The sequence below is a fragment of the Choristoneura fumiferana genome, chromosome 22, assembly GCF_025370935.1.
Source record: "Choristoneura fumiferana chromosome 22, NRCan_CFum_1, whole genome shotgun sequence".
In the NCBI taxonomy this organism is placed as follows: domain Eukaryota; kingdom Metazoa; phylum Arthropoda; class Insecta; order Lepidoptera; family Tortricidae; genus Choristoneura; species Choristoneura fumiferana.
The window spans coordinates 8588109-8605293 of NC_133493.1; the positions used below are offsets into that span (position 1 = coordinate 8588109).

A 17185-nucleotide genomic window follows, 5' to 3' on the forward strand; every position below is an offset into this window, starting at 1 on the left:
ATTAGAAAAATGTTTAAGGTAAGCTTTCAGGAAATTTATTTCCGTGCAATAGGTCCTGGGTGAAAAAAAAATTGTTGTTATTGATTCGTTAGTTAGTTTATGAGCAAACTCTGGATTTGTACATAAGTATTTTTTCTTCTGTCAATCAAAAAAACAGACAAAGATAAAACGCGTCAAATATTGGATGTGGGGGGTTGTGATGTCACTTCTTAAAATTAATTTATAAGAATTATAAGGGTTCTGTTTTTACCACTTTACCATCACGGAACCCTGAAAAATAGGGGCTGTACTTTCATCAGGTTTTTGGTTTTGATTAATACCAATCTCTTTTAAGGAATTTACAAGTTTTACTTATAACCCCACTCTAGAAATTTTGACGCGCTGTGTCTTTGTATTGACTGACTGTAAAAAAAATTACCTACATGTGAAATATATTTTGACAATTTAAAAACATACATTAATGAGAGACTAAATTACAGATTTTTTTATTCTATTGCAAATTGGATACTTAATAAAAAAAGTTACCAGTAAAAAAAAAAAAATTAATTACAATGCAATCGGTTAAAAATATCCACTTCAAATTGATGCGCCGGATTCATTAAAGTATTTAGGGATTTACTTCACTTCATTTAAGTTTCAGAGTGCTGTAGTTAAGAGCATAACTGTCACTCAGTGATTTATTTTGTACCGCATTGCAAACTTAATGCAATTAATGCATTATCATGGTGATAATTGATTTCGCGAAGTAATTAAAAATCGGGCTCTATAAATTCCACCATTTGCAAAAACGCAGAAAACGAAGAGGTGGTGTCGTCATGAAACTAATTGCTTTTTTCATTTGTGAGTATTTTACTTCTGTTTTATGCAAGTGCGCTGATTAAGGGGCGTTTTATGATCGAACGATAGTTAATTTTTCATTTGTATCTAAACGAAATGCATAATTTTTTTATGCATACGTGTAAACTCAGTATAGTTACCAATAAAGGGAAAATGGGTAGCAAGTAACAACAAACTGTAAACTTTCTGGGAACATTTTGATTAGTTGACATTTAATTAAGTTATTATATATTCAACTCTTAATTAACTCGTAAACTTACATTTCAAAACATTTTTATTTTAATTTGTGATTGCATAATACACAAAATTAAATGGTATTACGTTGAAAAATATTTATTTATTTACATTTTATATAACAATGAAAATACACTACTATGACGCGCTTTTTAAGTCTTCCATTAACTATGTAAACGATATTAATGCCCCTGATCATTATATTAATTTGTGAGTAAGCATTTCAATTATTATTAAAAATGGCAATACAGTAGAATCCGGCTATAACGATGGCCAAGGGACCGGTACGTCGTATTAACCAGTACCAGACGCCTTACTAAACGAACGGATGTACTTTCATAGTGGCTCATATTAAAACCAAATATATGCATAGGCATACAGTCAAAAATAGTTTACCAAGCTAGTATAGACTTACGTCGCTAAAAACGGTTGTCGTTAAATGCGAAGTCGTACTAAACGGACTACACTGTATTCGATACTAGCTTGGTAAACTAGTTTTGACTGTCCGCGAAGGTAATCAAAGGTAACAAACAAACAAACTTGGAAACTTTCACATTTATAACGTTTGTGTGGGATTTACAGGCACGGTCGTGATCTGCGCAGCTCAACCAACGCAGGACAATGAGAAGTTAAGCCCATCGAAAAAATTGATGCTAAGGTAATGTCATATATGTAAATTAGCTTAATAAATTGTGGTAAAGGCGTCGTGGTGTCTAATTGATAGTAAGCTGGCGAGCTCTTTATCGATACTGATCAAAATGGATAGCCAAGAGATACAGGTTAAAATCCCATCTAGGGGTATTGTAATAACAATTGCGCTAGTACCACTTCGCATAGGTATAAGAAATGCATGCATGAAATGCGTTGAGTTTCTTGCCGGATTCTTCTCAGCAGAGGTTTTTCCGAACCGGTGGTAGATTTTTTTTTGACATTCATAAGTGCTTGTTGTAGCCTAAATTGAATAAAGATATTTTGACTTTTGACTTTTGCATAATTTCAATCTACATACGTGTTCAATCAATAAACTGTGTATTTTCAGGGAAATTAATCGGTTTACATTAGGTACTCATTGTGCCGTGTTATTGAAGGGTTTCGTGCCTTATAGTTGTCGGCGGCCGATCGTAAAATCCGCCAGGTCACGAAATTCCTAGGCATATCATCAAATGGCGCCATTTCATGATTTGACTAAGTGACATCCACCATATTGTTCAAAACACACCGTTTAACGAATTGCCTAGTGACGTTTAGACAGATCATGAAACTCCTAGGCATATCAAGAAACGCCGCCATTTTATGATTGATGAAATTTCTAGGCATATTATGAAACGCCACCATTTCATGATTTGGCCAAGTAACACCCGCCAGTGACGTTTAGGCAGATCATGAAATTCCTAGGCATATTATTTTTGGACTTAAAAAATTTCAAGCATAAATGGTATGGAGCCAGGACTTAGGAAAAAATTAAGTACATTTTGATCAAAAAATAGCTAAGGTTAACGGCTTCATTCAGTTCTGGCACCTCGGCGGCCGCTGCCGAGCCAGGCTCGCTTCGCTCGCTTGGCTCGTGCGTTGTGGTTCCTGCTACGATATGCACGTACCTGTCAGCTGTGTTAGTCCTTACGCGCTAGCCTGCGTTTTTGTTTAATTAAACATCGTTTTAAATTATAACTGTGCAACTTTGAACCCCCATCTCGGGTAAGTGGTGATTAACTAACTGTGTAATAGCAAATTTTTTATATTTATGTGTTTACTCGTAGAATGCTTGTGAAATTGTAATATCGTTATTTATCATTCTTTAGTTATTTTTATGCGGCCCAGCGCTGCATGAATATCAGAGTTTGATAATTGCAAGTCATTTCCATTATACTCACGCATTTTGCTAAAAGTAAATTCCTTCTCCAATATTTGATTATTGCTTTGCTTTCACGATCTTTTTAAATGTAATCTCCGTACCTATCTGCTTGTGAGCAAGTACGGCAGCACAACCTACGGGCGTACTTTCTTAGCACTGTTGCCGTGGTTGTTCAGTGATCACCTGGATCGTGTGTAATACCCCGTTATTGGCGCGTTTTAGGGTCCCAAGTTCGGGTTGGCTCACTGAGGGCCTGCTTCTCATCACGTCACTTCCTACACTTCGGCCAGAGCGACGGCCCGCTGTTGGCTGTCGTACCAACACCCACGGACCAGCGCCCGACCATCACCTTCGGCTTCAGTGCTGGAAAGTGCTAGATGAAAGAATAATTGGAACTGTGTTTTCCGATTAAAACTTGCATACTGATATCGAACCACACCCGTGTTTTAAATTTACCCACTTTTTAAATCATATCTTTTAATTTTTTTTTAACTGACTGAGCTGACCTACGGGCCCAATAAATTGTTATTTTTGAGCGCAATATTTGTTTCTCTTCTCCACCCGGGGGTTGGGCGCAAGCCCAAAACTGCGACACTGGCGCCCAACATGGGACTTCGCTCTGGCCGAAGTGAAGAAAGTGACGTGATGAGAATCAGGCCCCTAGTGAGCCAACTCGAACTTGGGACCTTAGAACGCACCAATAACGGAGTGTTAGATATATATGCCCACGATACAATGTATGTATCCATGTGTTAATCATTGACGATATGATTTCTTTACACTTCTTTTTTTGTTATTATTTGACTCATTGGCTTATTTTGATTGCTCATCTTTTATTTTTATTTCAGAAGTGAGAACTTGAAACCCACCGTCCCATCATCAGATTTAGCAGCCGCCATCGCTGGTTGTGGCTGCTCCAAGATTTATGATCCAGTCTGTGCTTCAAGCGACAAGTCTTACTACAATCCTTGTCAGATGGAGTGCGAAGTTGGTACTAACTCCGCTATTTATATCAAGCATCAAGGAAACTGCGTTCCGTACTAAATTTTAGTTCTGTACATTTTGTTTCATCATCAATATCCTTACTATCAGGTTTTTCTTTATATATCTGTAAAGTAGTTCTCTCTATGTATATACTTGTGTTCTCTGTACTGTTTACTGTATTGGTGTAATAAAGAGTTATTGTATTGTATTGTATTGTAGTTTGTTTTCTGAAAACTCAAGAATAAAATCACGCTGCGTATATTCAAAGATTGTGTACGTTTTCAAAATGTAATGTAATTTTTGCACAGTTTTTTATTTAATAAAGTTTGTATATGAAATGGCTTTTTTCTACAACAGTTTAAGTTTGATTCGATAACCCCTCATAGAACCCTATGGTATTGAATAAAACAATATACTTGATTTAATTCCAAAGACCGTTTATTCAATAATAAAAGCAGTAACTATTTTTTAAATTTTAAAGGAAAGGAAATAAAAATCGCTTATGCATCCGCGCATTAATCGATTTTTAAAATGTCAAATTTACCACCATCTCTACGCTAGTCTATGCTACTACAGATTATACACATGTTTCAATCAAGAAATAACGTCAGATTTCGACGAAGATTTTTCAAATGAAAAATAAATATTGGAATCAAGTGAATTTTGGTGAAAAAAGTGATTAGACATCTAGTTAAAGGACACGAATTATAGATAGATGTGTTATTGACTCGATCCAGTGGGTGTTTACACAAGAATTTTGATGAAATCGGTGTGTTTACACTTTTTAATGAATTGGATAGGCATAACGTATAGCAAATAATTTACAAATCTTCGAGGACTTAGTTTCAGCTGAAAATTTGGCATAGTTATGTAAATTTGGTGACACTATAATAATCTGGTGGTAAAAATTTGGAGGTCCAGGTTGAATCATTTTTCGCAAGCAAGCATTTCACAGGACTTGAAACTTACTAACTTGATTGGATGACATTAGTTGACAAAAAGACAGTCAGTAAAAACAGCTTGTATTAAAAATAAGAATACCTTACCTTTGACTTACAACAAATACCACAAATGGTTACGCAATGAGGGCTATCGTTTTTTGTCTCACTAGATGTGTTGCGTGAGGTTTTTAAGTATGGCTTTCAAAGTCTGTTATTGCGGGCGTGAAAACAAAATGTACATTAAAATCATATTTAATACACCTTAAAACCGTATATAAAAATAACGAGCATGCCACAGTGTTGCATAGTCCCCGTTTTGTTCGGAAAAAAGGGAGGACAAAGGTTTCCGAAAGACAAAACTGTCTCAAAACACAGACATTCATTGCCCCGGAACGCATATTTGCCATAATTAATTTCAGATATTGCAAAATATTCACAAAATTATTCTAATTATAAATAAACCCGCGTAGCTCACCCAAGAACTATGAGATTTGACATTTCGGAGACCTCACGCTACACTAGCGCCTCTAGGGGCGAATACATACGCGATAGCCCTCATTGAATTTAAAAATAATCATGAGAACATAAATAAATGAAAAATTGCGTTTCTGAAAATAAAAGGTCTTAACGGACAGACGCACAGACAGACAGATAGATGGACCAAAAAGTGATCCTATGAGGGTTCCGCTTTTGCCAGCTGAGATACGGAATCTCAAAAAAATTCAACGCGAATGCAACGAATAATATATGGTGTGGAAGGCAGCTGCTGTTATGTTGCAATTACTCCAATTTATATGTATAGTCGACCAAGAAATTGGTTTACCACCATAAGGTTTAATGTCATTTGTAGCGCTTAAAACGTCAAAGCCTATTTTTCACTCAGAAGTCAATATGAAAATCAGTTAAGCCCAGTTTAGACTTGCAAGAAAAATTGTGCAAGTTGCATTACATTGCGGCGCTCGATCGACCACTACGAACTCGTCGGCTTTACGGCCTCGCAATGTAACCCAACTTGCACGATTTTATTAAACTGGACCTTATAGTTTTACCTCTGAAGTAGGAACTGTCATAAAAATTGGTAAAGCACTTTCTTGGTCGACCATACCTAATTTTGTCAACGAATTTTTAAACTGTTATTATTTAAAAATACAAACTGAAATATAGATGCACAGAAAAAACAGAAAAATAAGACCATCACTGGGAATCGAACCCAGGTCCTCGGTAATCCGTACCGCGTGCTATACCGCTACACCACTGATGGTCAACGGTACCGACACGAATTTCCCTATGCATCTCATATCTCAGCTTGTGTTTCTTACTTAGTCACTTAAGCAGCGACGCTAGCGACATCTATGCCGTAAGCCCTCAAACTTTTTCGGCATTCCTTTGGAACTGACCGTTCACCCGGACAAGAGATATCGTTTCTAAGCAATCAAATTAAGATAAGGTCTTATTTTTCTGTTTTTTCTGTGCATCTATATTTCAGTTTGTATTTTCAATTTCGGTTTTACGGGATGACCGTAAAAGTAAAAATTTGGAATTGAAATAAAAAATACAAAAAAGATTCAAAAAAAAACAATCTTAATGTTATTATTTACCTCTGTTACAGTAACAAAAGGAATATGTTGGCAGAACTTAAAAAATGCAACTGTCGCGAAATATACAATCCTTTATGCGCTACGAATTCAAAATCCTACTACAACAAATGCCATTTCGATTGTGATCCTGAGATAAAAGATATAAGGCACGAAGGATACTGTGTGCCCTATTTAGACGACCAGGTGGCCTAGTGGTTAAACCTGACTACGAAGCTTGAGGTCCCGGGTTCGGGGAAAAATACGAATGTTTGTTCTCGGGTCTTAGGTGTTTAATATGTATTTAAGTATGTATCTATATCTATATAATTATATTTATCCGTTGCTAAGTACTCATAACACAAGCTTTGCTAAGCTTACTTTGGGACTAGGTCAATTGGTGTGAATTGTCCCGTGATATTTATTTATTATTATTTATTTATTATTTTAAATGTTATAAATAAAATTACATTCCACATAAATTGTTTCACTGACTAGCTGTTCCTTTAATACGTTTTTATCTTACGAACGAAGCTAGCGGTTGCGGGTTCGATTCCCGTGACGCTCAAATATTTGTATGATGAATACGAAAATTTGTACTAGAGTCTTGGATGTTTGGATGTAGGTACTAGTGAGTTTATCCGCGGCTTCGCACACGTAAATTATTCGATCTGGTTACAATTGAAATTAAGGAATTTTACAAAAATGTATAAAATGTCCAAAATGTATATCGTGATCTTCCTTCATTGAGGTTGTGTTAAGAACAACTGTACAAAATTTCGTGGCTCAAATCCCAGCGGTAGAAATTTCAAGATTTTATCCCTTTCCCGTGAGAATATCGGAATAAAAAGTAGCCTATATGTTATTTCAGATATCCAGGCTACCTACATACTAAATTTCATGATTCTAAGCCCAGCGGTTGTTATTTTAAGATTTTATCCCTATCCTGAGGGAATATCGGGATAAAAAGTAGCCTTTGTCTTATTCTAGACATACAACTATCTACGTACCCAATTTCATCAAAATGCGTTCAGCCGTTTTAGCGTGAAGGAGTAACAAACAACTAGTACTAGATTTTACCCGCGGCTGTGCACGCTTAAACTATTCGATCTGGTAGTTACAATTGAAATTCCGGGATTTTATAAAATTCCCCTGAGTTATTTCCAAAATTTATATCGTGGTCTTCATCGAGGTTGTGTTATAAATCAACGCACGTAAAAAGACCTCCTGGGGACATACCTGCGCACTGAGCGAAATATGGACCAAATTGGCGGCGGAGCAGTGGGGGACGCGGGAGGGGGCGTAGGAGCGTGCACGCGGCCGTCACGCCATTGGCTTGTTAGTTGACAGATGCGCAAACGTATCCCCTCCACTGGACTTAGAAGAGCAACTGTTCAATTTCAAGACTCGTGAACCCAGCGGTTGAATTTTCAAGATTTTTTTAGGCTACTTTTTATCCCAATGTCCCGTGGGAATATTGGGATAAAAAGTGGCCTATGTGATATTCCAGATGTGCAGCTACCTACATACCAAATTTTATGACTAAGCCCAGCGATTGTTATTTCGAGATTTTATCCCTATCCCGTGGGAATATCGAAATAAAAAGTATCCTATGTTTTAATCTAGGTTATAATCTAACTTTTTGCCAAATTTCATCCAAATCCGTATAGCCGTTTCAGCGTGAAGAAGTAACAAACATACTCACTCACAAACTTTCGCATTTATAATATAAAGTAGGAGTAGGATATACATATGTAGGATTTAAGTAATTTACAATATGTCTATCCGTTAGCTAGCACCCTTAGTACAAGCTTTGCTTTGTTTGGGGCTAGATCTGAGGGCTAATTTAACAGGTGAAATATCGCTAGATGGCGTTAGTGTCGTGAGGGTTTTTTGACGTTACGGTCTTGCTTGCGATTGGCTCATTTAGTGATTTAGTGATTTGGCGTATTTAGTTGATTTAGGCCTTAAAACACTCATGTGACCCTATTATAACGAGGCGTAACTCGTGTTTTGAGGACCCCTATTAGGATACAGTTGCATAAATAACTATAGTTAGATTGGAGCAAAATCTTATCTTTCGTAGTGTAGGGCGTCCTGAGGCACCGTGGACGGATGACCTTAAGAGGATCGCTGGCGGCGGATGGATGCGAGGGGCTGAAGACAGAGTGTTGTGGCGCGCCATGGAAGAGGCCTATGTCCAGCAGTGGACTGCTGTAGGCTGATGATGATGAAAATCTTATTAATTTAGTAGCTGTTGCCTGCGGCTTCGCCACCGTTGTAATTTTTCCAAATTTTCTTTCATAAAAACCTTTTTTTGACAATAAAAAACACAACAAAAAAATAATTAGCCGAATCGGTCCAGCCATTCCCGAGCTTAGCACTTAGCAACACATTTTACGATTATTTTTTATTTATATATATATAATAATATATAGAAGATTGAATCAGGCGTTACTTTGCGGAGGTCCATATCAATGAACTAAAATAATGACTGCTCAACCGCGACCTTACGATAGCTACGTTTATGCGAGAAATGTGTGTTTATGCAGTTCCTCTGCCTCCACACTGTAAGAACACACGCAAATCATATAAACCCATGTATTAGACTAACACCAGGTAGCATGGTGAACGGTTGTGTTGCTCTGAAGATGAGCTGTGGTTAAGTTCGAAACGCGTCAGGAGGTGGAGGAACTGCATAAACACATTTCTTGCACAAACGTAGCTATCATAAGGTCGCGGGTGAGCAAAGTCATTATTTTAGTTCAAGATCTTACTACCCTCAGCATCAGAAGATCAGACAGCCAGAAATTCGAGACAGTAAAGAGAAGCTTAATCAACATCATAATTATAAACAACACACAGCTAGAGAGCCTTTACGAAGTTCCCACCAAATGGGTAACGAAATTTCCTTACTCATAATTTCTTAAAGCAAGTGTTTGTAACTAAATTTCCGCAGTGCCGTGTTTGTTGTGTAACACGGAGTTATTACGTAACGAACCAAATGAGGTTATTCGACTGATCTCAGCGATGCAACCCTCTAAGGCTCTTTGGGGACGGCGCAAGCCATAAGATACAACTGAAATCAGCGCTGCGGCTTGCCGTGGCAACACGCTGAGTATGGCCCTTTTTGCTTCTTTCGGCACAATGTCTTTTTCTTTCTTTTTTAGTATGTAAGAGTATTTAATAAGGTTGTCTTATTTTTAATTGTATTTTTTTTTCTTTTTGCTGTGCCGAAATTTGGCGAATAAATTTATTCTTTTCTTTTCTTAAGATTCATGAATACTTTGAGTTAGAACTTTTGTAATTTTGTGACTTATGCTTCGGCTACATTAACGGGCGAAGATTCGTGTCGCGTTGTCGCTATAGAAAGAAATGGTTCGTGAAAAAACAACAAAATAAACATTTTGAACTACTTTTAGCACTAAAAAAAAAAAACAATTTTTAAGCAAAGCTAGTGGTCAAAGTTAACGCATTAATTTAGACGCAAAATACATGCTAATATGAAACAAAAATTTTAGATACAATCACCTACACTTTACTAGCTACTACTATTTAGGTTAATGACTGTTACAATAACTTTTTACTGTTATGTACAACATTTTTTTGTTACTGTTATAACAAATCATCGTGGTCACATATACTGACAGTTAAAGTAAAGTCGCGACAAATTCTCTTTGATGTGCGATAAAAAACCGACGGGAGCCCGAACACTGTTCGAGTTCGCCTGAATGATTCGTGTTACAGCGAACTGCGTGCAGTCACCAGCACCAATATCTGACACAATAAGCGTGCATAAATATCTGATACGACTCTATTTCTAGGGCCGGAAGGACGTGTCAGATATTTTTGCACGCTCCGCTGTGGCAGATGTTAATGCTGGTGACTTTACATATCGCGGCTATACATGTCGCGACAGGTCGTACATTCGCCGATTCCCGATAATGTAGACGCAGCATTAGGCTGGTCATTATTCGAGCGTTTCATCCACCTCAATTTTAATAAGTCTAACAAGGCCACTTTTTGCTATAAAAGCGTTTAAAATCTCAAACAGCTTGTGACTTGCCTCGCCACAAGGAGCGAGTCAATCCGTGGATTTGCGTTATTATTTCCACAGTTGTGTTCGTGTTGGGCCGTAATTAAACGTAGTTGGGCTCAGCGAGTCGATATTGCCTCGTATTCTATTAAAAGGCGCATTGTTTATTGCAATACTGTATTAATTTGTAACTTCAGGGCTGTTACAGTCAGACTGAAATTTAAATAAAGTTTAAATAGTAAAGTTCAGGAGTTTGAACGGTACATAAGAATTTACCAGCTGTATAAAAAGCTTCATCTTAGTTATTCACTAAGCCAAATTAATAAAAAAAAACCTTGGTATACTCGTAAATATTCTCGCTACTGTACTATCAACGCATGTTTAGGCACATAGTTTCAATAAGTGTAGGTATACTTACTATAAGTATACTCCCAAGGGTTGGAATAACAATCAGACAATTACCGCATGGTTCATGTCCCGCTATGGTAATTAGGCGTTTAGCTTGCATAAACAGTTAATTACATTATTTAGCTGAGTTCTCACCACAGGCTGGGTAATTGCTTCGTTCTTCTAAATTGTATTTAAATGAGGTGCGGTTAAAGTATGGCCTGATTATTCAAGCCCCATGATTTTGCCATAAGGGGTTAAATAAACAGATCGTATGATACTAACCGCGCCTTGTTAAAACCCCGTATCCGGGAATTTAAGAAAGTACTGCATTCTAGTCTCGTGTATAAAAACATATTCTGTTTATTTTAATAAAAAAAATAACCATAAATTTGACACGGATACGTGTATTAAGCCTACCAGGGGTTAAAATTATATTTTTTTTCACTTCTGATGCTCCTAAAATGTTACTTTAGTCGCTGCACATCACGATTAAAGCTCCTTGTTAGTTTCTACGGAATAAAGCATTTTTTATTTACTTTCGAAATACAAATAAAAATATATATAAAAAATTAGGGATTTTTGAAAGACGTCTTCGTCAACGGAACAAAGCACCCTCCGGCCAGAAGTTGGAGAGCAGGAAGATTTGCTGGTGCTTGGCAGGCACTGATTCGAGCAGCTGGGATCCTAGAAACCAACACTTGTGTCGCCTCGTCACGTGTTCGACCTTCTCCACCGTCGTCTTCTTGTCGAGATCTCTTGAAGAACACTTCAAACACCACAAATGAAAGTATCATGCAGAAAATTTTATTAAATTCGACAATTTTATTTCTCTTCGAGATCAAGTTAGCAAATCTTAATTAACTTAAATTTTTATTAAAAGAGCTAAGTAATTGTTAGGTACGTACAAAAAAAAAAATTTTGAGCTGGTTCCACGATATCTAATCATAAGTTTTACCTAACTAATTATTAAATAAATGAATTTCAACGTATCAAAATCGTGTTCGAAATGACTGCAGAATAAAACGTTGATAGCAAAGCTTAGTGGAATAATCTAAATTTAATGTCCAAAACTCGAAACTTTGTCCTAAAAAGCTATCTAAAGTTGTATCTGCATTGCGACATGTTTCACAAATTTTCATTTGGGATGCTGGAACAATTGTTAGCAGCGTTAATGTTTGATGCTAACCGCGTCCGCCGCAGTTTTTGCTAATGCGGCTCTAGTGTAGGATTTGTTGCCCTTTTAACCCCCGACGCAAAAGGAGGGGTGTTATTAGTTTGACCGCTATGTGTGTCTGTCTGTGTGTCTGTCTGTGGCACAGTAGCTCTTTAATGGGTGAACCGATTTGAATGCGTTTTTTTTTTGAAAGCAGGGTTTCTAGCGATGGTTCTTAGACATGTTTTATCAAAATCAGTTCAGCCGTTTTTGAGATATTGAATTTTGTACTGACAAAGTCGGGGTTTTCCAACTTTTTGTTGGTTAGATTAGTTAATTTTGAGATCCGACATTGGTATCATTACAATGTTTATTTTGACGACCGGATGGCTAAGTGGTTAGAGAACCTGACTACGAAGCTCGAGGTCCTGGGTTCGATTCCTGACCGGGGCAGATATTTGTATATAATGAATAATACGAATGTTTGTTTTCGGGTCCTGGATGTTTAGTATGTATTTATTTATCTATATAAGTAAGTTTATCCGTTGCCTAGTATCCATAGTACAAGCTTTGCTTAGTTTGGGACTAGGTCAATTGGTGTCAAGTGTCCCATGGTATTATTATTATTTATTTACACTAACCTCCTCCTTTTTTTGAAGTCGGTTAAAAACGAACCTAAACTTAAAATACATAAAAAAGACAAACAATCATCATCATCAGGCCTACGCGTATGTTCCAGACGAATTTTGGCGTGTTGCCTGTGCACAAATAAGATTGAAAACTAAAACAAAATGATTTAAACCAGACCCCTAAGGCAAGGTTCCGAAGATGCAAGCATCGTTCCCTCTTTGGATTGCTAGGCTAATTCTTTGTCCGAGGAAGCTGCCAGCTCTTCGGTCCCCTTTGACGTCTACTAATCTCTTCGAAATTTCTTTGAATAGTTTCAGAGCGCTAGGACCCCAGGGACCAAGGGCCTCAACACCGAACGGGACAAAATCGTATTCGGCCCCCAGACTCGTATATTTGGTAGATTTTGCCTTTTCAGCCGCTTCAGATGCTGCACCAGCTCTGTTACAGGTTCCATGGAGATGGAAAGCAGCTAGCATGTCAGAACAAGTGGCAAACCACACACGCACTCGACCCATTTTCCATGGAATCAGACTCATACCATCAGGTCTCTTACCATCACTCCTCATATTATACGAAAGTATAGCACAGAAATCAATGATATTTTACAATCAAGATATTCATTTTATTTTCTATGCGTGTGGTTTTTTAGATTTTCGTAAAAATGCTTTATTAGTCTGTAATTCTCGTGCAAAGTTGGCATCTTTTTTTTGTCGACTTTTGAGCTCCTGTAATTCTGATATTACACATTTATATGAAAATCTGAAAAACCACGGGCATAGATAATTACGTCTAGTCCATACTTACAAAATGTTATCTATTTCTGTTGCCTAGTTTTCAAATGAGACCGGGACTACGTTTGTAGGGAGAATGGAACGAAGAGACTTCTATTAATAAGATTTTTATCACAAAATGTAGAGTTTGTAATGAACTATTACTTACTTAGTGAATTGCTGGGTGTTGTTCAATAAGTAAGTATTAAAAAAAATGTATACTAACATTTATCATAACAAACGTTTAGCATAACAACAAAATGCATAACTGTTGGAACGCATAACGTTCACATTACATAACACTCACGTTGCATAACAAGCGATTGTGTCTCTTTTATCCTGGCTAAGACAACTCTGTGTATAAGATACAATCCTCGTCTTCCATTTTAACCTCTATCAGGACCCGTACTTCTCAACAATCTCCCGCAAATTGTCGGTGGTTTCTTGCTAAGCGATTTACGCGCACGCCGTCATACCTTGATTTGTGACGGTCGTCCGGAGTGTTCGAATTGTTTACTAACTCGAGCTACATGGAATTGTACTGAGGTTGTGGTAATTTTAGGAAGATTATCCTTTAGGTAATTTGTTGGTCCGGTTATTGCCCGTAAAGTTTATAACAACTAACCTGATTCGTTTCGTAACTGTTTAATATTTCTGAAACTGTAAATATTTTAGGATTTTTATAAAACTAACCTATCCTAACGGGTTCTACACGGTGGCCCTGAAATAAATCTTGAAATTTTTACAGTTTTAGGGTTTGCGAAATGAATAGTTGCAAAATGAGTCAGATTGCCAAAAGTTAGTTGCGAAATAAATGGATACTTACTTACCTTAACTTATCCCACTGGTATTATAAATGCGAAAGTTTGTCAGTCTGTTTATTTATTTGTTACCTCTAAACCGCTGAACCGATTGAAATGAAATTCGTTCAGCGTATTATTTGAGTCCCGACGAAGGACATAGGAAGTTTTTTATTCCGGAAAATTGCAAAGTTCCTGAGGGAGACTAATAAACGAAATCTACGCAGACAGAGTCGCGGGTAACAGGCTAGTTTCTTGTAACAATCATGCATGTCAAAGGTGATATTGAATTGAATACGGTATTTGACAACTCCTGATTTTGCCATATCTTAATATTAATATGAAAAAATAGATAGGTATACAGATAGTGTTTAGCGAAAAGAAAATTGAAATCGGTTGAAAATTGGATTTATAGTGATTTTTTGAAAAACCTATATACCTGTCTCTTTCTCAAACGCTTTTCTCTATGCAGCAAGTATGGCGGTACTGGCATGTGACGTCACATGCCAGTATGTCTTTCTCTGTCTAATCTTGAATTTCAAACCTTTATAACTTTGTTATTTGTAAAGGTAGCTTAAAAATTGTTTCTCTATTCGATAACAGGCATTGTGTAGTTTTAATTTATAAAATACAAAATAGTCAAATACCGTATTGGAGTCTCTTTGTTTTAATAAAGTTTAATAATGAATACATCTACCATTTTTAAACCATGAGCCATTCTTTTTCTTTCCCAGACACAAAAATTGGCACATGTTTACATAGGTTTTGTTTTCCGTAGTGCATATAGGGAAATACACGTTGGGGCACAAGTGGCAGTTGGTTACGTTCGGATCATCGAGTCTGGGTAACACTGGCGTATGATTCAAGTAAATTTGCGTTGTATTTTGTTGCACAAAAATCATCAGAGTCAAGATGAACAAGTCTGAAAATAAGAGGAAAAACAAATAATGGTGTACAACGAATGATTTGCTAAACTTGCGCTAGAAACTGTAGGACCGTGGTCATCCGAAATCAAAAAATTAGCTTGCGAGGTGTCGGGTAAACTAGGGCGTCTCAAGCACAGTACAAAAAAGGAGCAGTATCTCGTCTCGGCAGCGTCCTTGATATAATACCCACGCCGGCTCGGTACACAAACGCGCGATAGGGCTGTTTACTCTAATACTAAGGGGCTGTTTCACCATCCATTGATTAGTCTTAACTGACGGTTAAATGTGATGCCGTCTCCGTCTATTCGAGCAAAACAATAAATAGAGACGGCATCACATTTAACCGTCAGTTAAGACTAATCAATGGATGGCGAAACAGCCCCTAACTGTCACTCTACACTACAGTTATGTATTTCATTTGATAAATTTAATGTTACATGAAATTTAAAGTAAGGAAAGGATTAGGAGCTTTAGAAAATTATGGAAGGAATGGACTAAGTAGTGTGTAACAAAAATGCATTTTACTTTATTTTAAGAAACCACAAAAGTATTATGTTTTAAACGGTTTTATTTGGCTTCATCACTACGTATAATATTACAAATTAGCTATGGAGAAGTATTTGCGCTTCTCTTCTTCTGGGATGTGCGAAAAGCTTTATTGTTGAATTTAAGACTATTAAAAAATTCGCATTCTGATACTCGTAAAGAACTTAATTAGATACGTTTTTATTATATTATATTAGATGAATTTAAACATCCTTACACCGAACAATACTGTTTATATCGTTGTGACATATTAGGGTACGTAATAGATGCGCGTGAGTCCGTACCGTAACCGCGGAGCACTCACGATTGATGGTTGCCGAGGTATGCTAAGAATTCGTAGCGCGTAGGTATAACTCGCGTTCCGGCCGTATGTATGAAGACGTTATACTTACTGCTCCTTTTTTATACTGTGTCTCTGGCAAATCCAGGGCTTTTTCCCCCAGCAGCTGAGCATAGCCGTGCAGTGAGGCAATGCCGCAAGTATGCAGGGCACGCTGCCCGGGGTAGGCTATTGTTTCGACATTTTTTTAAATAAATGATTGGCATAGTCTATTTATTTGTATACAATTATTATGTTTGTTTTTAGGGTTCTATACTACTCTACTACAGATCGCAGTATTTATATCATATTTTATACTTACACACTAGCAGCATCTTGTGGGCGCGTATTGGATATTAATAACGGACGTTAAGTGTCTTAAATTGATCGAAATAAAATACAGCTATCTGCGCATGATCCAGTTTAAACGTGATTTAATTAGGTGAAATTTTAATGGGTAATAAACCATGAATAACAATGGCAATCGATTCGCGACTAATTAAAAATGCTTTTTATGAACGATTGCTGACAAAATTAAAAAAAAAACACACTTGAATGGTATCTGCTTAACTACTCGATTGACAGATGTTGTAAACTACCTTTGGACAAAATAAACCTATCACCATTCTTACAAATCCAAATTCGACTAGTTTTACTTCGTTCTGTCGTGGAGTTCCAGTGACGGCTTGACTGTGTCTACTTACTTATACTGTTCCATCATCAGACCCTGGATCTTTGGCTTGCATTAGGTCAATTCCAGGATAGGCAGCTGGTAGTTTTGATTTATGAACATTAAACTTTATGTCATTTATGATAGAGTGTGATATTTCAATTACAATAAGCCCTTTATAAAGGACTCTGAGCATTAGGAGGGTACGGTAGACAACACAAATGCTGACCTCAATGGATGTTATATCTGGATACCATCTTTAGTCAAAATTAGAAAGAAAGAAATACATTCATTCACAACACAAGACAAAAATATTATTAAGTACCTACAATAGGTTAGTAAATAGGTACTCTTCAGAGACAATCAAGAGATGCTGCCGTAGCCCGTAACCTTTTTATTAATGTTCAGCAAATTCCCGTAGAACACAGTAATTTTATTGCTGTAGCAATGACAGCACTGGTAGCATGACGACGAATTTGAAATAACAGTTTTATCAACCAGACCAACGTAAGAGCGGCAACGT

The 17185-nt window shown here is 37.0% G+C and overlaps 1 protein-coding gene and 1 long non-coding RNA gene across 3 annotated transcripts; one reads left to right on the forward strand and one right to left on the reverse strand.

Annotated features, from left to right (window-relative positions):
- The first annotated feature begins 740 nt into the window (after positions 1–740).
- Positions 741–6864, forward strand: LOC141440437 (agaphelin-like). 2 transcript variants are annotated; one of them, XM_074104958.1, is made up of 3 exons: positions 741–840; positions 1654–1729; positions 6458–6864. In XM_074104958.1, exons 1-3 carry the CDS (start codon positions 816–818, stop codon positions 6636–6638), a joined length of 282 nt encoding a protein of 93 aa, XP_073961059.1. In that variant the 5' UTR covers positions 741–815; the 3' UTR covers positions 6639–6864. The 2 variants fall into 2 exon arrangements, with proteins under 2 accessions (XP_073961059.1, XP_073961058.1); XM_074104957.1 differs by lacking the exon at positions 6458–6864 and adding an exon at positions 3772–4220.
- A 7988-nt stretch (positions 6865–14852) lies between these two features.
- LOC141440438 (uncharacterized) lies at positions 14853–16602 on the reverse strand. Its single transcript, XR_012452702.1, has 2 exons — positions 16315–16602; positions 14853–15123 (listed from the first exon to the last, which is right to left on the reverse strand). It is a non-coding gene; the product is annotated as an uncharacterized lncRNA (long non-coding RNA).
- Positions 16603–17185: the final 583 nt, after the last annotated feature.

Bases quoted from the DNA above. Each gene is read 5' to 3' on its own strand.
- LOC141440437 (XM_074104957.1), top strand. From the start codon at position 816: ATGAAACTAATTGCTTTTTTCATTT. The intron at 841-1,653 runs GTGAGTATTTTA...TGGGATTTACAG, and splicing joins ACTAATTGCTTTTTTCATTT to GCACGGTCGTGATCTGCGCA. The intron at 1,730-3,771 runs GTAATGTCATAT...TTTTTATTTCAG, and splicing joins TCGAAAAAATTGATGCTAAG to AAGTGAGAACTTGAAACCCA.